This window comes from Sodiomyces alkalinus (genome assembly GCF_003711515.1).
Source record: "Sodiomyces alkalinus F11 unplaced genomic scaffold SODALscaffold_3, whole genome shotgun sequence".
NCBI classification, from domain to species: domain Eukaryota; kingdom Fungi; phylum Ascomycota; class Sordariomycetes; order Glomerellales; family Plectosphaerellaceae; genus Sodiomyces; species Sodiomyces alkalinus.
This window is the reverse complement of record NW_021167081.1, coordinates 985,360-1,011,690: the sequence shown is the minus strand read 5'-3', so window position 1 is coordinate 1,011,690 and position 26,331 is coordinate 985,360. Positions and strand designations below refer to the sequence as shown.

Genomic DNA, 26,331 nt, shown 5'->3' with positions numbered 1-26,331 from the left:
CCTCTTCAGGCTCTCCGCCGGCACGTTTCGGCACTCAATAGTGAGAGCATTGGCCCTCAGCCCTGCGAAAGGCATCGGTAAAGAAGGCTTGCATGGCAGTGTAATGGAAGAGGATGCCGCCAAGGACCGCCAGATGCCACAGATTATGGCTGCCGCCGATGTAGTCAAACATGCCTGGAAACCACCGCTCGGGAACCTGGCTAGCGTACACGCAAGCACCCACCAGGTACACGCAGATCGACTTGGCGATGGGCGAGTAAAACTCCAACACGAAGTTCGGGCCGTGGCTGAAGTACAACTGGATAATGGGGGCAAACCCCGTAGCAGCCAGGCCGACAAAGAAGGCGACTCGAGCCCAGGCCATGTCCGCCCCATTAAAAGTCGGATGCCAAGGCAAGATAACACCTCCGATTCCCAAGATGGCAGTCGTTGACATGTAGATCCAACGGCTGACGGGGTCGCAGTAGAACGCCGTGTATTCAGTCGTCATGATGGACGCAGCGATGAGCAATGAGATTCCGGTGTAATCCACGCAAGCGAATAAGGAAATGGCATTCATATCGGCGACAGCGTTCATTGTGTGCCAAACGGTCGAACAGACAAGGGTCAAGCAAGCGGTAGAGAAGAAGACGGCGGCGATGAAGATGTCGGTTTGGCTGCTCAGAGAAAAGTTGTCGTTCCGAGGGTAAAAGTATAGGGCGACGGCGAGAACTACAACCAGACCCAGTGCGTGTGACCAGATATTGAAGAACTCATTATGGATGCCGAAGGCAGACCGGATACACTCGATTTTGGTTTCGGTGAAACGGTACCCTTTCCTGATGTGTGGGTTGACCCTCCATGGGACGGGCAGCTCGTCATATACAATCAAGCCGGTCTCCCTGGCCCGAACGATGGCGTATTGGATATGTTCTTCTAGTGTTTCGGCTGCTCGCATGGCTCGCTCGATACCTTCGTCAACGGCATCTCGGGCGCGTTCGATTCCCTTGTCGACGACCCTTCGGCTCTCCTCCATGAATGCGCCAGCGGCACCGGCAGCGTTGGCGAGTCCTTGCTCGCGGAACTTATAGGCCCGAGTCTCGAATTCGGAGAGCATCCCTTCCAGGAGCTCAAGACCAAGGCGGGCCTTTTCATGTAGGGATTCGCCCGACGTCAAGCCTTCATGGTATCTGGCTTCGAGGGTCTCGACCATGACATGTAGACGCCGACGTCCCTCGCCTAGAACCTCTTCGGATGCCTGACAGCATCTTTCTCGGACGGCCTGAAGAGTCGAAAACGCCCTGCTTATGCTGGAATCGAGCGGGTCTCCATGGTTTTCGATAAAGTCGAGCCGTCGTTCAAGTTCCGACAGGAAGAGGTCGACCTGGTAAGCGAGTTAGTGGCAACCAAGCAATGACATGCACCGTGGGACTGCGAATAAAAGCACGAACCTTCAAAAGAAGGCCTTCCTCGGTATCGATGATGTGGCCGATGATGGACTTTCTCCTCGGAAGAAAGAAGGAATGTCGACGTCTCCGAGGGCGGATGTTACCCTGAGCCTGGGCACTCGAGGATACTGCGACATCGACCGGTTCGTCGCCTTGAACGCTGCAAGCGCAAGACGGCGACGAAAGGGTAGTCATTTTGCAGTGATATTGCCGATGGGAATCAGGGACTCGGTAAGGCTTTTGGTTACTTCTAAGGCGGTAACGTCCAAACTATGTGGTTGGATTGTGAGGGAGCGGGGTTCGCAGAAACAATTCCGAGTTCAGGCGTTGGGAAGAGAACCCACAAGCTGAGGATAGAGCGTGCGATTGGTTCGAGGGACGATTCGCGGGGGAAAGTAGAAGCCCCAAAGGCCGGCGGCGGCGGTGGCGCACGACGTTTCAAGAATTGTCGATTGGCTGTCTGCGCAGTCCAGATCAAGTGTCCGTACAGAACACGGAGTATTCAAGGGGGTTTAGTCTTTGACCCGAGGCAGTTACAACTACCAAGGCATTCGCTACGTTCTAAGCAGGCCTGGCGAGGAAAGCGAACGTTCTGAGTTGGATGTATGGCGTAATTACCGAGTAAAGGCGGAAGATGGAGAAGAAGTGTGCGCCTGCGAAAATGAAGAAGAGGGTGGGGTGTATGTGCGAAGGATCCATTGAAGCCTCGGCGATTTCCCATTCTCTTGGCTCAAGGATGATGGCGGGATGCTCATTTCACGCTCAAAGAAAGGATTACGCGAAGTTTCCCACCCTTCAAGGACGGCTCCACTATCGAGAGAGCGACTAGGTAGAGAGATCTGGGGCACCAAGGATCCCGGTTATTATGCGGTGTAATAAGGATCTGATTACTAAGGTACTCCGTTAGGTACTCCGTTACCAGGGAGGTACGTACCGGTGTCTCCTTGCCCGTCAGCCACCCTTCAGCCTTGCCCTCCGGCAACACGACTGAACGAAATCGCGTACAACCTCCCCTCGCAGCATTATTACCTCGCGCCAATCGCTAAGTATCTAGCTTACGATTCGACGCCCCGGATCGGATAATTATAATGACAATGGCGTTCAACCACATTGTCAAGGATCTTCAACTTGATGCTGTCCTCCAGACATCAAGCCAGTCCAGGGAACAAGCTGAGCTTCTCGTCGACTGCCTGCCCGAGGCGGGCCAGCCCCTCTCTCTGGATCAGGAGGCCGCCATATCCAAGCAACAGAAGCTTCTCTTCACTAATATATCCCATCTACGTGGACTACACCGGGCGGCCATTTTCTCGGCCCGCGAGACGAAATACAAGACCGCCGAGAAGCGCCACGAGGTCGACAGTCTTCACCTTCAGCTGCAGAACCTCTATTACGAACAAAGACATCTACAAGGCGAAATTGCTGCGTGCGAGTCGTACGAGTGAGTTTCCTCCTCCCTTTTCTCCCCGATTCTGCCCTCTAGGGAAGAAGGGAAGAACCCGTCTTGTCGCATAGACAACTGATAGGCCATGCTCCCGCAGCCACTCCCACATGCGACTGCCCCTAGTCCCGCTTGAAGAATTCCTACACCAGCATCCCGAACACGCTACGGACGACGAGAACGCGCTTATGACGGCGAGGATTGCACATGAGCGTGCGCAGCGAGAGGCCCTCGAACAGCAGAGGCAGGAACTCCTGAAGAGAAAGCAGAAGCTTATCGCGGAGAACAAGAAGAGGAAAGAGGATCTCGCCAATCTTGATAGAGATCTGGAGAAATTCATCGATGTTTGTCTACGCCTCGTCCTGGAACCTCAAATGGTTAACATACTGACCAACCCCCTAAAGGCCGCAAAACCCATCCAGGTGTTATTCGAAAAAGTCGTCTGATTCTTCACCAAGGAGTTCTGGGTTCAGTTATCCAGCTCAATTGCGCCACGTATCCCACAACGATATGTTCAAAACGAGCCCCGCCCGAGTCCACGAAAGACTCGCTCGCATGCGGGTGACGGCCGGGACCCTACTGTTAATGTCCTGTCCCTGGCGTCTCGGACGATGACAGATATATTTCGCACCCCGGGAGAGCATTCCACGATGAAGCAACACATTACGAGTCCATGTCTAGATTTCTGCTGAGCTTGTCAGCCATGCAGGAAGTCTGGGCCACGAGCGCCCCGCCTGGGTTCATGAGGCGGTGTCCCCTCCACCTGATATTTAAGGGGATATCTGCGAAACGGGAAAGAAAGCGAAGTCACATATTATGATACCTAGAGATACCCCGTCCGGATGGACACAATACGTTATGTTACACGTGTACAGTAATTATCTCGCCCCACGTACCCAAGTCTTTCTGGGCATATGCCTTTTGCTCGTCATGCTTTTCTCGGCTCGTCGCCAAGCAAAGACGCTGCATCATAATAAGGATGGACATGTCAAAGTAAAGAGAGCGGCCGAATCACTGCCAAGGACCTCCGCTCCCCGCGGGGTTCGGAGGTAACATGAGGCATTACGCGGTCACGTACGTAGCCAAAGTACAACGTAAGCACCCGAGCAAAAACAATACTGTCTGGCCATATCTTTGAGATTCGTACATCGATCGATCTCTTGGCAGTATGTAGACTACGCCGCTCTGGAGGGGCTTGGAGAATGTGGATTGAATTTGATGATCAACGCGGAGATACGCATACAGAGTCCGGATTCATGGAAAAGGATGACGACATGGCAAGTCTCTTTTGGCCCAAGTTTAAGAGGGGCCTGTTGGAGTAGTCCTCGACGTCACAGTACACGTGTATATACAGTTTTTATAGGAATTTTGGTTCTCTTTTTATTACTCCGCCGTTTCTGCACTTGGGTTGAAACGCTTATGGCAGCAAGGGAGTCACCACCTAATTACCTTATTACCTACCTTATCTATATGTACCGAGGGTCTCGGACCGTTCCCCAATCAATGTTGATTTGGGCCGATGCAAGTAATCCCCCAGAAGCCGCCGAAAGCGCCATCCCGGTGAGGGGCGATGCGAGGGAGTAGTCCCAACGATTTGACGTTGGAACTGATGTTCATAATCACCTACTCCTGCCTGACCGCGTGTAGTGCCCTGTAGCATTCGGAAAATCACGAGTACCGCCATGCATGCTGCAGGTTCAAGACATGCAGAAAGATGTGATCACTCATATCCCTCATACACGTACGGAGTACATATATACTTACTCTGCACCTTACACGTATAATAATTACAGTTTGTCTTCAGTCAGCGCCCCCGTCTCAAGACAATAAAAAAAAAGGATGACTCAGCAGACTCGAACTTGAGAAAATTTGTTCCGTTCATCCGTAAGATTACACGTGTAGTAGGGTAATTGTCCATTTCCAGGTCGGGCAAGGCGAAAGTCAATTCCGCGTGTCGCGTCCGTCCACACGCGTATTTTGGCGTCTCTTCCCCCGTGCATGGTCACACAGTGAAATAGCACAGTATGCGCTGAAGTATGTAAGTCAGCAAATTTGGGACCCGCAAATTTTTCTTTTGTATTGCTAGGTCCACTTTGATGTTCAATCGCCTCCCGGAGTAGGAAAAGATCCCACTGTACCTAGGTAGGTAGGTGATGTCGGCTTTACACATACAACGTATACTGTGCGTAGGTCTGCGTGCGGGAAGTTCTGGCTTGCCGACACCATGAAACTGCTCATTGAAGCATGACCAGGGTATGGCCAATCAAAGAGTTATTGCAACCAAATTAGGCCCCAGATAAGCCACCTCGGGGGTGCTGGAGATTTGTATTCGACCAATGACACGATACGCAGTAACACGTTGCTGAGAGGTAGGTGTCAGATACAGCGTAACTGGAACCGTCAAAATAGGGTCAAAATCAAAGGGTAAATTGATGAAGATAATCTTATATCTTCTCCTCCCTATCCAAGACAGTCAGAGAACTGCTACCGCCGTTTTATCTATAGTAAAAATTATGTAGGTGACCGTTCGCCCGGATTACTAAGGTTATAATCTTTTAGTTAAATCCGTGCCTATCACGTAACCGTAAAAACTACGGTCTGTTCAACAGACGGTACCTGAACATCTTCCCGTCCTAGATTATCGCGATTTCCATTGGTCCCAGGCGCCGACCGAGCCACAAGGGATTGTTTGCCAGGGTGGCACGGATCGGAATGACACCACGTCTGCATGAATACATCAGTCATGCGTATGCGAAGGTATGTACTTCATACGGGCCTCGCTTCCAGTTTCTCATAATGACTTGCTGCTGCATCTCCAAGTAAGGTACCTTGTACATAATTACATATGACCCGAAATGGCTCCCAGAGCGAAGCTGTGTGCCTACCTAAGGTACCTTATTACCTTAAGATTGATTAGTTTTGGACGGGTCTCACAGTGAAAGTTACATAACATGAGCGATGTGCCGGTATCTGTATCTTGGCGGTCTTTCTTTTCCTAATAACTACATGGGTTCGCAAAGTTGTCAGCACCGCTGCTTCGTACTAACCAGGTTTGCTTATATTGAAAGAAGAGAGAAAGTCAGTCCGACCTTGAGCAAGGGTCCTAAAAACGTATGGGTAAACCGCCCTCATTCTACTTCGTAATTATTTCGTACCTGATTGCAAGACGTTCGATTCCATGTTGAATCATGGTCGTAGAAAAGCTTGTTATGCTTAAGTTACTACTCAGGAGATGGGAATTTTTCCCTGAAGCACGTCCATATAAAATAGAAAAAGAAAAGACAAGAAGTGTGGATGAAGCTTATTTGCTGGACATTGGAGAGCCAGAATATTTCAGATGATCTGTGCTATCCTGGATGTACAGTACATACGGCGACGACCGAGACGCACGTCCCCGCTAAAGGGACAACCCTACCTATTCCCATTTTCCCCTATTGGAGGTCGGAGGCAGCCCGCACTCCTGAGGCAGGTATCGCCAAGGGAAATTAGGACCCCACCCCTGGTTTCTGGGTAGAGCTTGCCGAGATGGCCTACTGTGGAGGTCCAGAGTCGGCTGAAGCCTTATGCCAACCTTCGCAGCCAGACGCGAGCACAACATGTCAATCTGGTAGGCCCTCCTCCATTTAATAAGTTTCCCGCCCCCCCTTCGCGCCCCATGAACTTTGTGAAGCCCACTATTATTAAACATATACGTACGGATACCTCAATTACTACGTCGTCACTTTTTGTGCACAACTTTAATTAGATCGGAGAGGATCAACCGACTCGCAAGGCAACACCCCACCAATTTCCCAGTCCCAAGTTCTACCCTCTAATTATGTCCTCTTCGCCCCCTTTTCCCTTTGCTTCTTTTTGACACTGCCCCCCTTCTTGAACTCTTCAGGGTCATCTTTCTTTCACTCGACCTAGGTATTTCCGACTGCCCTAATATTATACGAACACCCCTAATGCCGACCTAATCTTGTACTCCCTACAGATAGCAGGATTGGGTATCGACTATCTCTTATCCATCCTTTTTTTCATACCTACTGGTGTCTAGCCAGCCTTACCTCTCTCTCGTCCGTTCCCTCCTCCTTCTCCCTTCCTCCCTCCTTTCCAGCCCGCCTCTCCTCTTCCCGGGTGTTCGTTTCTCTTTCCTGGCCTTGGTTGTCGTCTTCGTCGTCATGTCATTGTTACTATGGTGCTCTCGTCGCGCCCCCGGCCTGGCCATGATCGCCCTGGTTATGTTGTGCTACTGGGTCATTTCGAGAGAATTGGCCGCTTCTCGTTATAATTTCGAATATAGCCAACAGACCGGTGTCGCTGTGACAGCCAATGGGTCACCGGATAAGGGAGCAGGCTTTTTGACGGCCCTTTTCGCCTACTACAGCCTCTTCGTCCATGCCCTCATGTGTCTCTTCCCTGCCCGTTCTTGCTGGGCCATCTTCGACCTCACGCGAACACTCAGGAAGACGGCCCGTAGCAGGATTTTACGGGACTTCAAGTCGCTCCATCGTCGCCGCGGTTCCTCTACGTCTCTCTCGAGCGCCGAAACGCTGACCTCCTCTCACGCCTGTTCCGCCTCGAGCAGCGAAGCCGGCGATATCGACCTTCAACCCTATCCCGAAGCCAGCGAGGAGGCCGCCACTGCCGTCATTCACGCCATCGTCATACCCAACTACAAGGAGGAAGTAGACACATTGCGGGAGACTCTCGACGTTTTGGCCTCGCACCCACAAGCCACGGCTTCATATGACGTGAGTTTCCTACGCCTTTTTTCTTCTTGTTGGCTTTGATGTGTTCAGCCATCTCTGTTTTTGGAGTTCGCATTGTAACGGCTGACACCAACTTGGCACAGGTTTATCTTGCAATGGAGTCGCGCGAACCGAATGTCCAGGTCAAGGCCGGTAATCTCGTCCAGCTATACGCGAAGAAATTCCGCAGTATCAACTATACAGTTCACCCTGCGGATATCCCAGGGGAATCTGCGGGCAAGGGAAGCAACATGGCCTGGGCTGCTCGGAAAGCCAGTGAGAGGTACTCCATGGAAGTCCGGAAGGACGTCGTCATCACGGGAATTGACGGTAAATATCTCCTCATTGACATGTGTACATTTTGCGATCTTGTGTGTGCTGACGTACTCCCCTTGTCTCCAGCCGACAGCCATCTGTCTAGCAACTATACCGCTCTCATCGCCACGATGCACTTTGCCTATCCCGAAACTGCCATGACCACGATGTACTCGGCGCCCATCATCTTCGACAGAAATGCCCACGGCGTCCCGGCAATTGTGCGCGTCGCTGACATCTTCTGGGGCGCAGCAGGCCTGTCTGGCCTCTACAACGGGTCGACCATTGCGCCCCCCACCTCGGTCTACTCCGTCCCTCTACAACTGGTTGATCGCGTGGGAGGCTGGGATTGCGACGCCGAGGCCATTGGCGAGGATCTGCACATGTTCCTGAAGTGTTTCTTTGCCCTCAATGGCAATCTTACTTGCCGTGTCTTGCCCAGTCCCGTCAGCCAAAGCAATGTAGCTGCCAGTGGAAAGGGGCTTCGAGGTCTCTATGCTGGCATGCAAGCTCGGTATAAGCAGGCTCTCCGCCATATGTGGGGAGCTTTGGACACGGGCTATTCCATTCGTAAATTTGTCGAACTCTGGCAGGAGCGGAAGCACACGTCCAGGGCGTTTCGACCTCTGCACACCTCTCTTGGAGACGCGTCAGACGTCTACGTGCCCGAGAGTCAAATGGACGAACGGAATCCCGAGCAAGCGCGGGAAAGCGGCATCTTTTCTGACGTCACTCACGACACTCTGCCGAGCCCTCACTGGGAGCGCATCTTCTACCTCGGACACCGACTGTATGAAGCGCATTTCCTGCCCGTCCAGATGGCCATCCTCGTCATTTCTTCGACTCTCTACGTTTGGGTCGCTGAAGGGAACGGAGATCCTAACAACATCGCGTGGGCCTTCACCGCTGCCAACGTTCTCCGCACCGTGAGTTTCATGGAGGTAGCCTGCATCCTTTTCCTCTACGAGCGTTACCACGATGTCGCTGTCAAAAACAGACATCGTGAGATGACTGAAGCGGGCCTTGCCGACCGCTTGGATTTCTCCTACCGCGGCGTCAAGAAGAACTTCATTGACTACATCATGGTCCCTGTGGTGGCGCCCCTTTACGGCTCCATCCCATGCGCCCACGCACAACTAAGCCACCTCTGGACGATTGATCTGGTGTACACCGTGAGCATGAAGGCCACCCGGCAAAGAGCGAAGTCGGTGTCGGTTGAAGAAATGGCATGATGTTCTTCGAACTGGTCTTGTATTTTTTCGTCTATTTTCGACTACCTTAATTTTCGACCGGATCCTATTCTCTTCTTTTACTACCACCGGCCGATTTTACCCGTTCTTCATGTTCGATTCTCTGCACAACATAATTCCAAGAGGGCCCCTGCGAGGTCGGGGTTTAACTTACTTTTGGATCTTTTTTTCTTCAGAACGGAGACAGCTTTTACGAAGTCGCCGTGTAAATATATCAGACGTACTTGAGATGCGTCATGGTACGGCATCAGCATTCGGCATTCTAGAATCACGGCGGGGTTTGATTTCATGGGGCCTCAAATCGGAGTTCTGGGGTTTATACGCAGGAACTTGACGACCAAGAGAGCCGTCCGAGTACATTCGCTTAACGACAAACAAGGGGGACGATGAACAAGGAGCAATGCGATGAAACCTTGGGACCAGGGGAGTGGGCCTTTCCGAGAGGGGATCTGAGAAGTTACGGAGGGTAAGAGGACGGCAACGGGGAGCTGGAGTCTCATGCTGCTGGCCCTGGGATCAGGCAGGCTACCAGTTGGGATCGAAGGGGCAGACGAAAGACGCGCGATAGGAGGATCACGGTGGGCCTCCTCACGCCGAACCTCTCGGGACTAGCCCCTATAATAAGTAATTAGGCAGGGGACAGACGACATAATGAGGCAGTGCAACAAGCAGTAGAGAGACGAGGTTGTCATGCCGTGCCACGTTTCATTGCATGGCGATTCTCGAAGGCCCTGTGGCTGTCACGGGCTGGAAATGAGAAGAATACAAATACAAACTTGAAATTGGTCGCAACCAAAGTTTTGGTGTCGTGAGTCTTACCGTGTGTCCCAATATTCGAGGTGGTATTACTTCGTCTCTGAGGGCTAGCTTGCAACGTTAAGAGGGAGCTGCGCCCCCATAAGGCTGACGATGACAAGGAACGAAAGAGACAAGGTATCAGAAACGGAGACTGAGGCCGGAGAACCCCCTGAAAGAACAACACGAGAAATCATGAGCGACTCTTTACCGCCCAGGGTCGTATCGGCAGACGCCAGAACCGTGACAGCGAGTGTTGGGAATATCCCAAGTATAGACGATTGTAAGCTGTCCGTAGGAGGTCAATGGGATATGAATGTAAATGTAATGACTGTTTCACCTGTATACCTACCTATCGACTGTCATAGCACACGGTCTGTTATAACATTAATAATGGAGCCTATGAATACTCTGAAGTTTATTCTCACGGAGTGGTCTCGAATCTACTCTATGGAAACATGTACCGCGTAGCGGGCCGGCTGTTGGCCGGGGAGTAATCCGTAGATCGTGGACAATGCCAGAGAATGATTTATTCTTCGTCGTCCCGGCAGACTTGGGATGGCATCAGAGACTGAAGGCGAATCGATTAAGAAAGAGTATGCACGCAAGAAATTACATCTTCGACCCGGTACGTATTATTACGTATGTAAGCAAACAGTGAATGCATCGCCCATGGTATGCAGCAAGAAGTTGACCCAAAATATCCCATCCCTAATAAATGAACCATCGGCAAGGAGTTGGGTGACGGAGGGAGACGGCATCCTGGAGGACAGCTCTCGCTGAACCTCAGTGCCGACTGATACTCCACTCGGGTCAGATACTAGACACTCCCAATAATATGGCCTTGAGATGCCGAGCCAGAAACCCCTATTCCAACTCTACGAAGGCGAGAAACGACAAAAGCCTCACTCCGAAACAATGTCCTCCATCAGCGTGGATGCCCGAAAAGATAGCCACGGCGAAATGGGGAAAGGAATTAATCGCATTAAATCTCAACAAAATTGTCATCGATTCGATCCAAGGGATACGTCGCTATCCAAGGTATCAATAAAGCAGGAGAAAAAAAAAAGAAGAAAAAAACAGGGATGGCATATTCAATTGACATGACGCTAGATGGGACGGCCGGCTGGTGAGATGCCCGGTTCCGTGCACATGTCGCCCCCCTTCATTGCGTTTACTTGAAGAATCGGATGATAGCTTCGCCTGCACCCTTGGGCAACGTGGTCTGCGCTTGGTTAGTTACCGTGACGGCAAAAAGAAATGTGTCAATGGGAGCGAGGAAAAGAAAAAGAAAAAGGAAAACTAACAGTGCAGCCGGTGGTGCTGCCACCAGTGTACACGCCATTGATAAGGGCGCACTTGGAGTTGACGTCGCCAATGATCTCAATGTTGAAGTCCAGCTTGGCAATGCTGGTGGGCGCGTTGGGGAAGATGGAAATGTAGGTGTTGCCGTCAGCGGCCATGCCGGAGCCGATGTTGATGGGGGCCCAGTTGCCGGCGCCCTCGGGGTCGATGGCGCTGTCCCAAACGCAGGCATCCTCCACCTTGTAGCCCTTCTTGTTGACGTAGAACTGGCCGGAGGTGGGGAGGTCGTTCCAGACGTAGTAGTCAGGCGCATAGGGGTTGGTCAGGGGCAGCTTCTCGCCGGGCTTGGGAATGGTGGGGATGACCATGGCCTCGTGGCCGGGATAGTCGGTCTGGCAGACGGCAGCGATGTCGTCGAGGTCATTCTGGATCCAGACGCCGCCGGCGCCCGCCTCGCAGAGAGTCTCCTTCTCGGGGCGGGTGAGCTCCAGGAAGCCGTCGTCGTTGCACCAGAGACCGCCGATGGACTGCAGGGTGGCGCCCTGTGCCTCGGGCCACTGGGTCTTCTGGTAGCCGACAGGGCAGGCATAGGAGCAAAACGCACCGGGCTCGCAACCACCGTCGACAGCGGTCTCAATGTAGTCGATGGAGGCGTGGCCGGGGCGGTACCTGGGTACCTTCTGGATGCCAGCCCAGCCGCCGATGTCGAGCCAGTCGAGCGGTTCAACACCGTAGTCGGTCGGCAGGTGAGAGCACTTGACCTCGCCGCTGGGGAATTCGGCGTCCAATCCGGTGCCGCCGCCGCTGCCACTGCCGCTGCCGCCGCCGTTGGCGGGAGCCGATGAGGTGGGTTCAGCCGGTGCTTCGGAGCTGGTGGTCGGAGAGGGAGTGGGAGTCGGAGAAGGGGCCGGGGTGGAAGACGAAGCCTCCTTGGACTCGAAGAACTGAGCGGCCATGGCCCGGGTGGAAGTGGCAGGCTCCGAAGAAGATGCGGGAGGAGGGGGGGGGCTGAAGCTCGGGGTGCTCTCACCGACGACGACTAAGAGACCATCGGCAATGCCCTCCTTAGCCTCGTCCTCAGACAGCCTCTCTCCGGCCAGCACATAGTGGGTTACGGTGGGGCCGGCCTCGTACACGGTGACGGCATCCGGCTCGCGCTTCTCGACGGGGGAGGCGACGTGCTTCTTGTGAAGGCGCTGGTGCTGGTGCTGCTGCTGCTGCTGGTGGGCGGCCACACCGGCAATGAGCGAAGCCGCGAGGGCAAGGTGCGTAATGGACTTCATCATATTGGCAGTTGGAACGAAGTGGTCGGCAAGCAAAACGTCAAAACAGCTTGAATTGAAAATCACGGGTTTCGCAAAAGCAGCCGGTCGAGAAAGTACGGAGACGATTCGTCGCGGGAGCGGCTTCGAAACGAAGATAATATATAAACGAATGAATGGAAGCAGTCCCTATTCCAAAAATGAGTGTGATCGAGAGCGAAGCTCTCTAGTTGGGTGGAGGAATCGAGGCGTGAAAGAGTGACTGTGAAGAGTGAAGGGAGAAAGGAGAGCATGAGAATTACGTGGACGACGTCGAAAAGAAGCATAACATTAGGCAAGAGGACCCCCCGGGGGACGGACGGACGCTGCCCAGCCCAGGGCAAGGAGAGGGTTTGTACATTGTACGTGGCCCCGTTTTCCAGGGGCCATGCCAATGTTGTGGGAAATTACCCTGTTTACCCCCTGGCCATCCACGGCAGGAAGATCGTGCGCGTTCCTGCCTCGATCCTAACTCTGAGCCAATCCCCATCCTCCATGCTTTGCGCTAACACAATTAAAGGCTGCAGGTACCGATCTGGTAGGTGAGGACAAACGGTCAAGGCGAGAACCAACCAGATTTTTTTTCTTCTTCCCAGCTGTGAAGACAGTCGACGTCTTGACTCGTCGGTATTAGGTCTAGAAGAGGACTCCGTTGGACACTCCTCAAGCTGCCAAATTTGACGGGACAGGATTTATAAGTGCTCGTGCGGTCAAGACGAGAAATCTTACGGAAAATAAAAATAAGCACTGCTTCCTGGTTGTCCTTGTCGCCGTCGTCGTCTGTACTCCGTTTCCGTATCCCCTTTTTAGTCCTCCGACCGTTGCATTTACCGGTTGTAGCCAATCGTAAGAGTTCCTGGAAAATATCAATCAAAAGCTCCCGTAACTTAATTTGGGCTCGAGCGGCACCGTGTCCATGCCTCTTGACGAACTGTATTATTTTGTTCAAATACCCAGGCGCTTCCACAGTGCATCATACCTTGGGGTCAGAGCACCTACTGTGCTCCATCTCATGTAGAAGACGGTAATTACAAAAGCAAGGTACGAATTCTCACTGTACCTTAATTACGCGGTAATCACTTATGAATAGATACATAGGTAGTGACAGCTCGAAATGGGCTCATCAAAGACAATGAACTGACTGACTTTTCTTTCCTATCCGTACAGAGTACGAAGTACACTCTTGTCAAAGCTCAATGCGCTATTCATATTCATATGTACAAGTACGGATATTATTTAGCTCTGGGAAGCCGATGGTTTCTTGGCTTCTTGATATCAGTGTCCGTATCAGCTTCTCTCGCCAGTATGACCTGAAACAGCCTTGTTCCTTATTGTTACCTTAGCCACATGGAATCGAACCAGTCGAGCCATGGTCGGACGGAAAGACTCATCTTCTTTAGACTTGCTGGGAATCAGACCACTGCACTCTGTGGGAAAGAAAACAAGGAGAAAGAAATAGAGACATAAGTTGGTCCTGCATCGAATGAGGCCTTCTTAGCATGACCTGGCCACAACCAGTGCTGCAGAGGAGAAGAGGCCCAAGCAACGACCATGGGTTACCTCTTTTTGTCTCTTAACCAACACAAGCCTTCAACATCCATCTACTCTCTGGCCTGTCTATGTCGCCTGAAAAAAAAAGCATGATGCTTGCGTCTTGGGTTTGTGAGGGGACAGTGATAATCAAAAACACCATAACAGAACACTGACTTTGTCCTGTTCCCATCGACACCATCGCAACCGGCCCCTAACGCATAAAAAGGAGCCGTGGCAATTTTGTAGTATTTCGCAGCAAATAGGCCTGTCGCTATGAACAAAAACGAGTAGCTTTTCCCGCCGTACATTGACCATTGTTAGCAAGCTCGGCACCCAACGCCCCCGACCAAAAATGATCGATTCCCTTGCTGTTTTCCGATATGCGAGACGAGACCCTCCGATATACTTCCCAAGTTTAGTCCAACCCAACGCCAGGCTGACGCTATCATGAAAAAGAAGTTTGAATGGCAAGAAACACACCCCGCTTCAGACCTCCTCCTCGTCTTCGCTAGCTGTGGCCGTATCATCCACCACGTCCGTGTCATGTCCGTCTTCCCCGCCACTCTCGTCGCTGTCGTCATCTTCCACGGCGACGTTCAGCCCCGGGACCGACTGGTATTGCACATAGTTGCCCTGCATCCAACGCTTGCTCACCGGTAGCTGGTACGGGTCGAAGGGGAAATAGGGATCGAGCTGATGGTCCTCCTCGCCCCGCGGGCCGCCCGCGGTATCGCGAAGCGCTCCGCCATTGCCGTATGTGTCCGAAACGAACTGCGACAGGCGGATGCGCTTGTTCTCTTCCACCCGAGGGAATATGTACATGAGCCCCAGCTTATGCGTCAGCGTCGCGAATTCCTCGACGATGGCCGGAGAGCAAATCTTGAGAGGGTTCATTCGGCAATAGACGTGGCTGGACAGCTCCTCTTTGAGGCCTTGCATCCACCCGAGTTCGTGGCCCAGGTAGGACGCGGGGTCGTCGGCGTCAACAAACTCGGGAGCGGAAACGATTAGATCTCGCCACCGAAAGCAGAACATGTATAGGGCTGCTTGCACTTGTGCGTAGTAGAGCTGGTGCCGTTTCATATCCGGACCGCGAGCCTGTGCGTCGTGCTTGATGCGGTATGCCTTCATTCTGGCGAGCAAAAGGTTGAAAATGGTGCGCACAAGTTCCGCCGGTACATGCGCTCCTCTGGCAACGAAACCGGCCAGGTAGGTTGCCGCGGCCTGTCGCACGAATGCCGGCCGCGTCTGCGAGGTAAATATGTGCATCAGGCTGCCAACGAAAGTGTCTCGCAGTCGATCAGACAATTGGCCAAAATGGAAGAGCAGGAACTGTGTATGCCGGGATTTGTATGTCGGCAGAACGTTCTTGCCGAAAGACTGCACAAGGAGGGCGTATCGGTAATAGGCATCGTCTGATTCCGGATCGACAAAGTGCGGTGCGTAGTGTTCGAATAGCGTGTCCAGAACAGCGTCCAGCTTCTCGATGTGACCCTTCACGGTGCGCACCTTCTCCTCGTGCTCGTCCAGATCGGATTCGTCGCTGTCGACCGACTCGTTGTCATCTTCGTCGTCGTCCGGGGCGTCTTCGTCTCCCTCCCATGACGCAGAAGGAGACGACTGGCCCAGTGCATACGCAACGGAAGTGGTGAGCTCATCGTCTAGATCTTCCAAGTCGACTTGCATCTGAACGTCGATAGCGACAAGCCGTTGGAGAATCAAGTCGATCATATCAAGATCCAGTTCTTCGGCATACTCGCCCAGTCTGAGCAGGTTCTTCACGTAGGCCACGTGAGTTCGCGGTGCGTCATCGGCGAAGGGGAACTTGGAGACGATGAGGGTTCGAAGGAGGGATGACGCCGCCGGGAATACTTTCAGCAGATAGCGAAGGCCGGCATGTAACCGCTCACGCATGACTGCTCGACTGACGGCGGCCCAGTCGGGGACGCTCCAGTCGCGAGCTCTGGTGTGGGGGAATTTTTCCACCATCATGGTGAGCACAAGCGACAGGTAGGAGCCCTGGGAGCTGACAAGAGCGGCCATGAGTTGGAGGTAGACCTTATAGAACTCCTCGTCGCGCCCTAGCCACGACACTTGGAGAATGTTCCTGACAAGCCCGTTGCAAGCTCTATTCTTCAAGAGGGGGACGCAGTTTGTCAGCGCCAGAATGTAGCGCTTCAGTTCCTGTGGCTTCGGCGAGCTATCCTCCCCGACGTCCGCACCAGTCCTTCGGTTTTCAGTTGCGAACATCTCCTTAAGGCTGTCGTAATCGCTATCCTGGCCCTGCAAATGGCCCTCGAGTGCTCTTCTCACTTCCTGATTGACTTGGTCCAGCGACCGTCCCGAGAATTCAATAACCTCATTGTTCATCTCGTCTATGAGAACCTTCCGTCTCTTAGTAGGGGGAGGAGGTATGTCGTCGGGGCTAACATGGTCGATCTTCCGACGTCCGAGAATCGAAGGTCGGAGAATGCTCTTGCTCGGAGTTGCGGTAGTCGGAGGAGGTTCAGAGCGAGATCCCCCGATCGCTGTAAAGGGCCTCATGGGAAAATGAGGGCTTATTCTGTATTCTGTCGGTCGGGGCTGGTTGAATGATTCGTTTCGCTGTCTGCCAAGAAGGTCGGTGAGGATCAGACGTTGGGCTTGGAGGAGAGATCAGTTGACGCGATGACTTGGTCGGATGCGTCTACTGTGGTGAGAAGCCCAAAGTCATGGCCAGCATTCTGAATCTCTATATATGCAGGCTGTAACGGTACTATTATCTGTTGCTGCGTTCGGATTCGGAGGCGCGGCTTCTTGTAAGGAATATAGTTTTTCTTTGTGGTGAACATACATGAGGTACTTGGTGAATGGTTTTTTTTTTCCAAACCTCACAGGCAACTACCTACGTGCTAGAGGGGTAAAAGCGCACGTGCCACCCCACATACTAAATGGATAGGCGCTTTACCGCCCCCACCTTAGAAGGTAAGGTACCTTGTATAGGGAGTAGGTACGCAACAAAGCTAACAGTTCAACAGAAAATAGCAGTATGAATTCATATAAAACTCCATGTGGAACACACGCGTTACGACCATCAATCTGGATAGATTCAAGAAATAAAATTTAAAAAGAAAATATTTATTAAAGCCTAAGGCAATCATAGGATCATGGACCCTGAGTGATCCACGCACACATGTTGAGGGCGAGCAGTGAGTCCGCCCCAGCCAAGTCCTCCCATCAAATACCATCCCATCAAAACCAACCCAGGTTCTTCATATACACCACAACTGGAGATGACCCCCTTCCAACTTTGGTTCTTGCTTGCTGTGCTGGTGTAGTTGAACATATATATGAAGCTATAACCAGGTATCAATGCATATCAGACGTTCCCAATCCCAGGAGTGGCCACCGTCGTCGATCCCAATCCCGGAGTGGGACCATGCTGCTGGAATAGAAGAATAACGACGTCAAGTAGCTCATGGGCCTCCTTCAGTAACCGTCTGACGGTCCGGCGCCGTTGTGCCCTGCCTGCGACTGATAGATGTAGCCAGAGCCGTCGGGGCCGCCGTCGCCAGGAGGCGCAGACATGAGATTATTGGAGGTATCGCCCTGGAAATTCCCAGCACCACTAGGAGGGTGGCTGCCGTAAGCACTGTTGGGGCGGTTCGCCTGGCCCTCGCTCCTGTTGGACTGTGACTGCTGCTACTAGGATTTAGCTTCGTGGTATTTATTGCAGTTCTCGTGTGCCAAGGCTTCCATATTCGTTTGCTGCTCTGAGGGGACAGGGTAGAGCAGCGCGACTGGATGGATGTTTGGAAAATGCAAAGGGGAGGGAGGGAGGGTACACATACTTCACGATATTTGGAGAGGTAAATCTTAAGTGCCTCTGCGTAGTTTTCAAAGCCTAGCGACGTCATGGCAAACAAAATATCTTCGCCGTTTACCGTCTTTCGCTTTTCCTGGTGGCATTTCTCCGAAGCTGCAAAAAAGAAGGAAGAAAAAAAAATTGTCAGATTGCCTCTTGGTTGCCACAATATTTTTCTTCCCGCATCATAGAAAGTGGTCATGCAGAGACGTTCTCATAAAGTGAGCTTGGCTTACCCTCGCTGGTTATAAAGGAGATGAACTCGCTCACACACTCCTGCATGCACTCCTTTGCCTCTTTGGCAATCTTCGCATTTTCAGGGAGAGCATTCTTCATAATCCGGGCGACTGGCGCGAAATTGCGAATGTTAGCATCAGGCTCGTCGTATCGATCACCTTCACTGTCCTTCTTCGTGCCGTGAACGCTGGGTGTTTCCGGCGACTTGGGGGATGAAGCGTGAGACATGGACAGACGACTGGTTCATGCACGCTGTTGGTTTCCAGCTCATATCGTTGGATGAGGACCTAGCCCCCCTTAGAGATGTGCCCCCAGCAGCGGCAAGAACAGGATATGCCAGTCCCAGGCACACCAGTAATATTACAGATGAAAAGGAAGAAGTAATTGTGTGGATGGGAATGCCCGCGTCAAATCACAAGTCGACGTCTGACGGGGGAGAAGACATACCATTGGCTATAGGCAACCATCTGTCCTGCTCCTTTACCTCGAACTCGTAGGAGAGGCCGGTGGACTGTGGGTCTTGAGGATCGTTCATTTGTCCTTCGTCGCCGGGTGACGGTGCACCTTGGTCGACATCCTTGGGAGGAGATTGGGGGGAGTCGGACATATTTGGCTACTTGCAGGCGGCTGCTAGCGTTCTTGCGATTGCTTGGACTTCCAGATTGCACACGGCGGGTACCGGTAGGGATGATGTGTTCCCCTGGCCACGTAGCAGGAATAGTAGGGGTTGCAAGGCCTTGCGGCTCAACCCTTCACTCAAAGCTTCGTTGATTACTCTGTATGTTCACACACACCCCGTTTTCGCTAATTTGACTTCAGGTTCTAACGGGCCCGTGTGCGGTGTCTTGCCTGAACTGGGAATGTGACCTTGGCTCTTGGTCTAGGATTGATGACTAGGCAGCAAAGCAGACGGTTGGGGGGACGGGGAATAGCTGTGCGCCTCTGAGGTCCCCTTTGCGTCAGTAAGGTAGGGAGTTGATGTTGTTCCTCAGTGATGTGGGTCTCGTGGGACTTGGACTTGGCCGTGTGAATTGGGCGCAACGGTTGATCGCCGGTCAGGGAATGGCCTCCGGACCGCTAGTCAGATTGGGCTGGAAGATGGCCAGTAGCTATTGGGCCGACTGGCGGATGGATCCGTATCCGACGCCGTGGGCTCGCTTTGCTGTTGTGTCTGGACGCAGCGAATGGGCGGTTGTATCGGGGCTTCGCGACAGTCGCGCCTGGGTGATTACGCGCAGAGGAAACGTCAATTAGGGCTGAAGATAGGTGAGAGTCTGGATTCGAGCGCTGGCTTTTCCGCTTACGGGTTACACCAGCAATCGGACGGGTGCCTTGGATGAAGGGTGCACCAACTCGTGAGTGACGGGATGCAAAGTTGCAACGTATTTCGAGCTCAAGCTCGAACAAGATTGGGTCAAGACAAGCACCCTAGTGGAGGCCTGACGCAGTATCTTGGTCGTGGATACTGTAGGTAACAGGGTTTTGTCTGTAACTTGTCCGGTACAGTGAAGTCTGTTGTCCAGTCGAGGGGCGTGTAGGTAGGTGGGTAGGTAGGTAGGTAAGGTAAGGTGGTAAAGGCAGTTGAGGAGTTCGCTTAAGGAATCGGCAGAAGGACGTGGGGTTGGTTGATGGAAAGGAGAAAGTGGATTTCTGGGAACGTGAAAGCTGACAGGAGCCTATCGATACCATCAAGCACGGTCCCTCAAGAGCTCCCAGAATGATGACTCCGTGGGTAGATCCTGAGGTACTTCGGACTACCAAAATAAAGTTGGGGAGACACGAGAGGGTGTGTCCATATACGAATTACTAGCACCTATTATTAAGTACCTTATCATATCGACAAAAAGCCTCTCGATACGAAATAATGTACATGAAGCTGCTATGGAAGACACTTCGCTACAACATTCATTTGTCGTCATGCCTGATACTAAAAGGACGGACAGTGCGGAGTACCTACCTTACCTACGAGCCTACTCGGAGTACCTTAGGTAATTGCGCTACGGCATGCTGTTTTGGACCGACTTGCGTCGCAAATCCCAATGTTGATTGAGGGTACCTACTCTCGAGATCGGGTCGCTGTGTACCTATTGTTGCTTCTCCCGCCTCATGTGTTGGCCATGCTTCTTGTCCTGACATCATGGGGACAGCTCAGAGGTTCTCTAGCGACTCCGACAAAACAGCAGTATTATATCCCAGTCTTTGCGGCGTTGATACTCTGTGACTGCCGGCCCTTCGCCCTCCATTAAGTTGGGTAGCATCAAGCATCTGCCCACCATGCCGTCCGCTTGGGCTCTCCGGCCCCCCTGCAGCGACAGCGCCGGCATGTAGCTTACTGCTCCGCACCGCCAGTTCCCCGCATTGGCCGGGTGGGATTTTAGCAAAAGGTGCAGCAGTTGGGCTGATATGCTTTTGTTCTGCCAGGTGAACTTTCGCCCTCCCGACCCAGTGTCTAGTCCAAGGTCATTCTTTTCTCCCATGTCCTCTGACATAAACAGTCTTATACGGACATTATTATCAAAACAATTGGACAATCAATCGTTTTGTATCATAGGCAGGGAAGCCACCTTAGTTGCCCAATGACATGCCCACTGCACTGAGTAAACACGAAGGGGAATTTCTGGCAGAAACGTGGAGAACGCCCAAGACTATGCGGCTTTTTATTACTCACTCAACCAACATACTTGACGAATGTATCACATTCAGCAGCCTGACCAGTTGTCTATTCTCTGTCAGAGGGATGGCTATAAACAAGGTTCTTCCAACCCGGCGTTTACCATCACATTGCCTGCTCTGTCGACAGCGTCGCAGGACAAACGGATTAGTCGAAATCGCTCGAGACCCTGTCCCAACGAAAACCTAGCGTAGAAGATAGCCTAGGAGACTGCCCAGGCAGTGTGCCGCCGGAGGGGCTCACGCCGGCCTATTTACAACCCAGATGCCTGGATTGTAGCATGTTTCCTTCCCAGGGCGTAGCAATCTCGGGGGAGAAAGCACAAGCACCGATCTGAACGTCCGGATCCTAATCGTCCAGACTGGGCTCATGTCTGGACAACTTGGATATTGTTCTTTTTCTGCATCGGAATGTATGAGCTTTTCCGCTCTTTATAGCGAAGAACCAAAGGGGGTTACGCTTACCTTCCATTTTTCTAGCTCCTCCTGCTTTGTCTTGTACTGTTTCACGAGGTCCTCCAGGACCTTCCTCAGGCCCTCTGAGTTGGTTGTGAGAGCTGGTAGCACATCCTTTACCGTCTGTTCCATGAGAACACCATTTACGAGCCGAAACGCTTTGCGATCGCCGGAGAGCGGCTGCAGAGTTTCTAGCACGAGTCTATTGAATTTGTCAGACGAGACGAGCAGTAAGCGGCTTGGAGTGAGGTCACGAGAGGGGCCCAAAAAAACATCTCATGGCCGCCAAGGTGTCGTCGTAATTCTAAGCCCAGAGGAGTATGGATCGCGGGGTACGACATGAGGACGACAGCCGACAGCCATGGAGTAGACATACTTGTGCTCTTCTGCTTCTTGCTCCACATCGCCGATTTTCTGGGCAATTTTCTGCAGGGTGTTTTTGTAAACGGCGTATTGATTTTGCATTTCTAAAAGGGACGACATTAGTCCATGGTCCTGAGACTGTAGCCGGATGTAGACCTACCTTGCTGTTTTCTTGAACTCGTACCTTGTGGTGCGGCAGATGAAGCCGCTTGGGTTGACATCTTGTATGCGATCAAGAAGGGCCTTGTAGCCCAAAGCGAGGGATTCGAGAGCAAGTCGGCACCGAAAGATACAAGTGAATCAGTTGCGTCGGTTTCACAAATACGCAAGAGCCACACGGGTCGTGGAATTCGTAAGGCGGCTTATAATTGATATGCCTGCCTCAATCATGGATCATGTGAAGTGCACGAAGGCTCATAGAGCCAGTAGTACCTTAGGTATGGGGTAATTAGGCTTGTCGTCCCACTGTGCCACGTCTAGACTGGTCCGAGCGTCTTACCGGTTAAGTCAGGTACCATCTCGACCGCATACGTTCGTTCAATTGAAACCTCAGCCCATTATCTACCCGCTCAATCTTCCGCCACATCAGAGAGTCCAACAAAGTCAACACGTCAAAATGCATCCTCATCTACACACGGAAGAAAACATTGGAAAGTGCACCCACTTTCTCCTTGGACATACTCGCCGACTAACTCTCGACGTCCAGAGTGCGCCGAAGTCATGAATGCACTCGAGGAGTGCCATGCCAGAGGATTCCTTTACAAGTCCCTCGGAAACTGCAACGATGCGAAGCGTAAAGTTTCGGATTGTCTTTATGCGGCGCGCATGAAGCGACTCGACAACAACAGAGCAGCTGCTAGGACCAAGAAGGAAGAATACCAGAGAAGGGTCGATGAACTCCACAAGTCGCTCAGCTTGGACAATTAGTTCCTCGTCCCCAATCGGGGGCTTTTTTATACACCCGGCGTCCCCCTCGGCTGTACGATATGATACGATACAACACGATACGCGCTACGACTGTATTATGGACACAAGGACTGTTGCAGCGAATACCACTATGGCACTGTTGCATTTTTGCACGACATGCGTTCGGGGATGGGATTCCATAGCATGGCGCGACCAAGATTCGGGATAATTGTTACACGGCGCGGGGTATATGGTCTGGGCAGCTCACGCTGGGAGAACGCAAGACACAACGGCCACCCTTGGTAGCTGTATACAGACTACCTAAACAACCCTAGAGGATCGCCGCTTCCCGCTGTACAATATCACTAGATTTGCAAATTGCGGCGGAATTCGTTTCCAAAGGTGAACAAGCCGAAGGCAGAGAGCAAGCTGAGCAGGACTGGAACGGGCTTTCGAAGGCGTATCGCGCGAGGAATGGCGGAGCCTCCCAGGACAGCAGAAGCAAGTAGACTTAGTTCGACGCCATAGGGTTCGCGGTTTTGGATGCGATAGCCACCAAGTCCATCTTCTCAGACGTCAGCGGACCCATTGTCTATTCCTAGTACGGATCATGCAAGGAGAGAGCTCGGCCCAAGATGGGAGCCGTAGGACTTACAGAGTAAACCGACCGTGCACCCCGCAACGATGGAGGGCAAGGAGCGGGTTTTGAGGAAACCGATGATGCCGCCGGTGGCAGTAAGGGCGCCTAGAACGTAGGACGGGGTCTGGAGATCTCGGGTCGCCTAATGAATGTAAGCAATAGGCCAATCGAAGGACGCCCATGGCACATGCGATTTGAGGCATACCATGTCGAATGCTGCGGTGGACCTTGCCTTGCGTGCTTATGGTCAAATTTCTAAGTTGCAAATTGGATCTTCTTTTAAGCGTTGGATGTGAAAAGAAGACAAAAATAAAGAAGCCAGATGATGTCCGCGAGAGTTTCTAACTTGTTCTATCCACGTAGCTCTAACTAAGCTCAGAGGGATTCACGGGGAAGCATCGTCCTGCCGCTTGGGGCATTGGATGACCTCATCCGCATTGTGACTAATCATACATCTCCTGTCACCAATCAAGACTTTGCTTGTCGCTTCCGTGTCCTTGTGTACCTTGGTACGTACCTCCATACACCTCAGCTCGTCGACTGGGATATTACGAATATTCGAAGCAGAGAAGCTCCTTGAGCTTCACACGAACAAACAAACCATCCTGCGCTAGACCTCGGTCGTTCTTCTCGCCCCGACCTAAATATCTCCACCGTCCTCAGTGTATTTGTCTCTACGAACCGGTCAATCAAACCACACACCATGGCGCCGAAGCGCATCGCACGCGAGGGCACGCCCACTGCAGCGACAGCACCAGCAGTTGCTTCCACGCCCAGCAAGATCACCGTCAAGCCGTCCTCCGGGGCGCAGAGCTGGGATCAAGTCATCATGAGCGTCTACAACTACTATCAGAGCCAGACGCCGCAGCGAACCAAACTCATTGACGTCTTCATGGCGTTCCTAGTCCTGGCCGGTGGTGTCCAATTCCTCTACTGCATCCTGGGTGGAAACTATGTACGTTTCGCAAAACAGTTTGCCTGCTCGCCAATGGACAGTGAAACATGGACAGGAAAACTAACTCGAAGCCACTGACTCTAGCCCTTCAACTCCTTCCTCTCTGGCTTTGGTGCCACTGTTGGCCAGTTCGTGTTGACGGGTAAGAGGAGGTGGAACACTCCTTATCTTGTACGCAAACGCTGACACTTTTTCTAGCCTCACTACGGATACAAACCACAGAAGCGAACAAGGCGGACTTTCCGTCGGTGTCACAAGAGAGGTGAGAATACAATTGAGAGCTATTGCCGAGACTCCCTCCACCTGCTAACAACCAGACAAAAGGGCCTTTGCCGACTATGTTGTGTGCAGCTTGATCCTGCACTTTTTTTGCATCAACTTTATCAACTAGGAGGGCAAAAAAGGCCGGCGCGGATGTCACACGGTACAGGGGGGGCGAGAATAAGGAGAATAAGACACCCGAGGCCATCGCCTTGGCTCTGGACAGGTCTAGGTCGCTACATAATAACACATAAATCACGCGCTGGCCCATCTAGAAGGACAGTTCGATTATGGAAAAGACGAAGCAGTCTTCTTCCCTCATTGCTCGAGCGACGGCTGTTCTGTCGTGGAAGCCGCTGATGCGGCCCTCGGGGGCCCTCCCGACCGTGGAGGAGGCGCCACAGTAGCCCCTTTCCCAGTAGGCGCATTGTCCAATTCCCGACTTTTCTGCTCTCCCTCTTTGAAGTAGTCGTCCATCAACGCCTTGTTCGGATTGTGTCCCTTCTTCTTACTCCTCGTCGGCGCGCTCATCGGCACCGCTGCAACCATCTGTGCGGGGACGAGCAGGTCGGCCGATGGTGGCGCAGCGGCGGCGGCAGCGGCAGCGGGAGCGAAGGTGTCCGGGCCGGCTTCGGTCGGAGGAGGCGGTGCCGCGCCCGTTCCCTCAGCATATGGTGGTACCGCCGCAACTTTCTCCCCGTCAAACAAGGTCTCGCCCGGCGCCGACACGGGCTCATTCAACGGCGCGGGCAACCGATGGAGCGCCCCGTAGCCCAACACGCATCCCAACGCTCCTTCGCCGCCCCACTCCCTGCTCGGCTGGATGACGACCTCTCTTGTGACATTGTACTCGTTGTTGTAGACGTACAACCGCAAGGGTCTGCCGATGTAATCGTCGACCAGCTCGCTTAGGCCGCTCTCGCCGTGCAACACGCCTTCGGGGCTTGCGAGGATGTAGTCGCTGTAGGGAAGCAGGCCGGCGGCGTCGGCGGGGGAGTTGGGAGCAACGTCGAGCACATGCCAGATGTTGGCGGCGGCGGCGAGGGGGGTCCACTGTAGACTGAGACCGAGCGAGGCCGTTTCGGCGGGTACGGGGACATGCAGCTCGCGGGTCCGCTGGCCTTTTGCGCTCCAGAGGGCGAGGGATACGGTACCGCCTGCACAGTTGCGGATCTCTTGGGCAAAAAGTCCACTGTTGGGGTTATCCTATGGGGGTTGTCACGGTTAGTCGAGCGAAAGGGACAGAACGAACAGGCGGAAGGCGTATGTCGAAGCTAGGGGAGGGGGAAGGGATGATCATACTATGGGCCTCCCATTGATGCCGATGATGAAATCGAACCAGGGTTCTATCTGGAGCTCGAGATTTGTGTTTCTAAGCACCTGGAAACCGAAAGATCCGCCACTGTTTCTCTGTGTTGGTTGCTCGCCGTCCAGGCGGGACATGAACCGGTTCAGGGCATTGAACATGGTGTCGTGGTATCGTCCGTTGCTGCGCTTGGGAATGGTCGCTTCGGCAGGAGAAGAAGATGCCCGGTTTCTTCGAAGAGTGGGTGTCGTGCGAGCTGTTGAGAGCTTCGCTTCGGTAAGGGTCAGGTAGCGACAACAGAAAGGACAGCAAGTTGCTAGCACAACGGAGATGGGGACTTAGTTGGTGTTCCGGTTAGATCTTCAGAGCATGGAAGCGTTGCTGTCAAGCTGGCATTCACGTTTCGTCTCGAGTACAAGGCATGTACTTACATGGCAGGTACCGTATCGAGCGAAGACACATTATCGGTACTTTATTGTGTGTACTCTTTCTAGGTGACTGAGATGGTCAGAGCTCCATTGTGGGGTTGAATTGCAACTCGTACTTCGTACAGCTCTGCCCTTCCAGTGTCTGTGAGGTACCTATCATAAGGAGTC

At 52.7% G+C, this 26,331-nt stretch overlaps 14 protein-coding genes across 14 annotated transcripts; 6 read left to right on the top strand and 8 right to left on the bottom strand.

Moving 5' to 3' along the window:
* Positions 1-34: 34 nt before the first annotated feature.
* Positions 35-1,622, bottom strand: SODALDRAFT_274157 (HlyIII-domain-containing protein; the record flags this gene model as incomplete). The annotated part of the gene is made up of 2 exons (XM_028607934.1): positions 35-1,363; positions 1,431-1,622. The coding sequence occupies 2 exons, from the start codon at positions 1,620-1,622 to the stop codon at positions 35-37; spliced, it is 1,521 nt and encodes a 506-aa protein (XP_028467597.1).
* Positions 1,623-2,521: 899 nt separating this feature from the next.
* Positions 2,522-3,311, top strand: SODALDRAFT_323120 (hypothetical protein; the record flags this gene model as incomplete). The annotated part of the gene is made up of 3 exons (XM_028609782.1): positions 2,522-2,865; positions 2,966-3,209; positions 3,270-3,311. 3 exons carry the CDS (start codon positions 2,522-2,524, stop codon positions 3,309-3,311), a joined length of 630 nt encoding a protein of 209 aa, XP_028467596.1.
* Positions 3,312-4,001: 690 nt separating this feature from the next.
* Positions 4,002-4,481, top strand: SODALDRAFT_138027 (hypothetical protein). Its single transcript, XM_028606759.1, has one exon. The coding sequence runs from the start codon at positions 4,084-4,086 to the stop codon at positions 4,447-4,449; it is 366 nt and encodes a 121-aa protein (XP_028467595.1). The 5' UTR covers positions 4,002-4,083; the 3' UTR covers positions 4,450-4,481.
* Positions 4,482-7,028: 2,547 nt separating this feature from the next.
* SODALDRAFT_273577 (hypothetical protein) lies at positions 7,029-9,145 on the top strand (the record flags this gene model as incomplete). The annotated part of the gene is made up of 3 exons (XM_028607910.1): positions 7,029-7,601; positions 7,703-7,928; positions 8,001-9,145. The coding sequence occupies 3 exons, from the start codon at positions 7,029-7,031 to the stop codon at positions 9,143-9,145; spliced, it is 1,944 nt and encodes a 647-aa protein (XP_028467594.1).
* Positions 9,146-11,132: 1,987 nt separating this feature from the next.
* SODALDRAFT_339201 (SUN-domain-containing protein) lies at positions 11,133-12,549 on the bottom strand (the record flags this gene model as incomplete). Its single annotated transcript, XM_028612839.1, has 2 exons — positions 11,133-11,183; positions 11,266-12,549. 2 exons carry the CDS (start codon positions 12,547-12,549, stop codon positions 11,133-11,135), a joined length of 1,335 nt encoding a protein of 444 aa, XP_028467593.1.
* A 176-nt stretch (positions 12,550-12,725) lies between these two features.
* SODALDRAFT_358204 (hypothetical protein) lies at positions 12,726-14,319 on the top strand (the record flags this gene model as incomplete). Its single annotated transcript, XM_028614081.1, has 6 exons — positions 12,726-12,754; positions 12,849-13,106; positions 13,844-13,887; positions 13,981-13,993; positions 14,083-14,185; positions 14,263-14,319. The coding sequence occupies 6 exons, from the start codon at positions 12,726-12,728 to the stop codon at positions 14,317-14,319; spliced, it is 504 nt and encodes a 167-aa protein (XP_028467592.1).
* Positions 14,188-16,920, bottom strand: SODALDRAFT_331903 (RNA polymerase I-specific transcription initiation factor rrn3). The gene has a single exon (XM_028611580.1). The coding sequence runs from the start codon at positions 16,639-16,641 to the stop codon at positions 14,584-14,586; it is 2,058 nt and encodes a 685-aa protein (XP_028467591.1). The 5' UTR covers positions 16,642-16,920; the 3' UTR covers positions 14,188-14,583.
* Positions 16,921-17,444: 524 nt separating this feature from the next.
* On the bottom strand, positions 17,445-18,970 carry SODALDRAFT_137878 (nuclear transcription factor Y subunit B-3). Its single transcript, XM_028606758.1, has 4 exons — positions 18,626-18,970; positions 18,178-18,288; positions 17,928-18,055; positions 17,445-17,772 (listed from the first exon to the last, which is right to left on the bottom strand). Exons 1-4 carry the CDS (start codon positions 18,783-18,785, stop codon positions 17,566-17,568), a joined length of 606 nt encoding a protein of 201 aa, XP_028467590.1. The 5' UTR covers positions 18,786-18,970; the 3' UTR covers positions 17,445-17,565.
* A 30-nt stretch (positions 18,971-19,000) lies between these two features.
* On the bottom strand, positions 19,001-20,184 carry SODALDRAFT_358201 (hypothetical protein; the record flags this gene model as incomplete). The annotated part of the gene is made up of 5 exons (XM_028614080.1): positions 19,001-19,245; positions 19,301-19,398; positions 19,490-19,643; positions 20,049-20,074; positions 20,180-20,184. The coding sequence occupies 5 exons, from the start codon at positions 20,182-20,184 to the stop codon at positions 19,001-19,003; spliced, it is 528 nt and encodes a 175-aa protein (XP_028467589.1).
* Positions 20,185-20,882: 698 nt separating this feature from the next.
* Positions 20,883-22,065, bottom strand: SODALDRAFT_331899 (Prefoldin beta-like protein). Its single transcript, XM_028611579.1, has 4 exons — positions 21,828-22,065; positions 21,681-21,771; positions 21,314-21,506; positions 20,883-21,249 (listed from the first exon to the last, which is right to left on the bottom strand). The coding sequence occupies exons 1-4, from the start codon at positions 21,886-21,888 to the stop codon at positions 21,217-21,219; spliced, it is 378 nt and encodes a 125-aa protein (XP_028467588.1). The 5' UTR covers positions 21,889-22,065; the 3' UTR covers positions 20,883-21,216.
* Positions 22,066-22,227: 162 nt separating this feature from the next.
* SODALDRAFT_377704 (UPF0287-domain-containing protein) lies at positions 22,228-22,879 on the top strand (the record flags this gene model as incomplete). The annotated part of the gene is made up of 3 exons (XM_028614928.1): positions 22,228-22,317; positions 22,374-22,593; positions 22,714-22,879. Exons 1-3 carry the CDS (start codon positions 22,284-22,286, stop codon positions 22,877-22,879), a joined length of 420 nt encoding a protein of 139 aa, XP_028467587.1. The 5' UTR covers positions 22,228-22,283.
* SODALDRAFT_331897 (TMEM14-domain-containing protein) lies at positions 22,614-23,589 on the bottom strand. The gene is made up of 3 exons (XM_028611578.1): positions 23,419-23,589; positions 23,229-23,355; positions 22,614-23,138 (listed from the first exon to the last, which is right to left on the bottom strand). Exons 1-3 carry the CDS (start codon positions 23,419-23,421, stop codon positions 22,939-22,941), a joined length of 330 nt encoding a protein of 109 aa, XP_028467586.1. The 5' UTR covers positions 23,422-23,589; the 3' UTR covers positions 22,614-22,938.
* Positions 23,590-23,744: 155 nt separating this feature from the next.
* On the top strand, positions 23,745-24,810 carry SODALDRAFT_377702 (defender against cell death 1 protein). The gene is made up of 4 exons (XM_028614927.1): positions 23,745-24,168; positions 24,253-24,310; positions 24,367-24,430; positions 24,493-24,810. The coding sequence occupies exons 1-4, from the start codon at positions 23,917-23,919 to the stop codon at positions 24,557-24,559; spliced, it is 441 nt and encodes a 146-aa protein (XP_028467585.1). The 5' UTR covers positions 23,745-23,916; the 3' UTR covers positions 24,560-24,810.
* Positions 24,523-26,116, bottom strand: SODALDRAFT_309308 (hypothetical protein). The gene is made up of 2 exons (XM_028609103.1): positions 25,732-26,116; positions 24,523-25,635 (listed from the first exon to the last, which is right to left on the bottom strand). Exons 1-2 carry the CDS (start codon positions 25,894-25,896, stop codon positions 24,748-24,750), a joined length of 1,053 nt encoding a protein of 350 aa, XP_028467584.1. The 5' UTR covers positions 25,897-26,116; the 3' UTR covers positions 24,523-24,747.
* Positions 26,117-26,331: the final 215 nt, after the last annotated feature.

What these genes read in the sequence shown, in the direction of transcription:
- SODALDRAFT_331897 (XM_028611578.1), bottom strand. An exon ending in GTGCACGGTCGGTTTACTCT is followed by an intron (nt 23,139 to 23,228) that starts GTAAGTCCTACG and finishes ACGTCTGAGAAG; the next exon opens with ATGGACTTGGTGGCTATCGC.
- SODALDRAFT_331899 (XM_028611579.1), bottom strand. Translation starts at nt 21,888, where the DNA reads ATGTCAACCCAAGCGGCTTCATCTGCCGCACCACAAGGTACGAGTTCA. An exon ending in GAGTTCAAGAAAACAGCAAG is followed by an intron (nt 21,772 to 21,827) that starts GTAGGTCTACAT and finishes CGTCCCTTTTAG; the next exon opens with AAATGCAAAATCAATACGCC. An exon ending in AGGAGCTAGAAAAATGGAAG is followed by an intron (nt 21,250 to 21,313) that starts GTAAGCGTAACC and finishes ATTCCGATGCAG; the next exon opens with AAAAAGAACAATATCCAAGT.
- SODALDRAFT_138027 (XM_028606759.1), top strand. Translation starts at nt 4,084, where the DNA reads ATGATCAACGCGGAGATACGCATACAGAGTCCGGATTCATGGAAAAGG.
- SODALDRAFT_137878 (XM_028606758.1), bottom strand. Translation starts at nt 18,785, where the DNA reads ATGTCCGACTCCCCCCAATCTCCTCCCAAGGATGTCGACCAAGGTGCA. An exon ending in ATGGTTGCCTATAGCCAATG is followed by an intron (nt 18,289 to 18,625) that starts GTATGTCTTCTC and finishes ATTTCGCGCCAG; the next exon opens with TCGCCCGGATTATGAAGAAT. An exon ending in ACCTCTCCAAATATCGTGAA is followed by an intron (nt 17,773 to 17,927) that starts GTATGTGTACCC and finishes TAGTAGCAGCAG; the next exon opens with TCACAGTCCAACAGGAGCGA.
- SODALDRAFT_331903 (XM_028611580.1), bottom strand. Translation starts at nt 16,641, where the DNA reads ATGAGGCCCTTTACAGCGATCGGGGGATCTCGCTCTGAACCTCCTCCG.
- SODALDRAFT_309308 (XM_028609103.1), bottom strand. Translation starts at nt 25,896, where the DNA reads ATGTTCAATGCCCTGAACCGGTTCATGTCCCGCCTGGACGGCGAGCAA. An exon ending in GCATCAATGGGAGGCCCATA is followed by an intron (nt 25,636 to 25,731) that starts GTATGATCATCC and finishes CAACCCCCATAG; the next exon opens with GATAACCCCAACAGTGGACT.
- SODALDRAFT_377702 (XM_028614927.1), top strand. Translation starts at nt 23,917, where the DNA reads ATGGCGCCGAAGCGCATCGCACGCGAGGGCACGCCCACTGCAGCGACA. An exon ending in TGGCCAGTTCGTGTTGACGG is followed by an intron (nt 24,311 to 24,366) that starts GTAAGAGGAGGT and finishes CACTTTTTCTAG; the next exon opens with CCTCACTACGGATACAAACC. An exon ending in CCGTCGGTGTCACAAGAGAG is followed by an intron (nt 24,431 to 24,492) that starts GTGAGAATACAA and finishes ACCAGACAAAAG; the next exon opens with GGCCTTTGCCGACTATGTTG.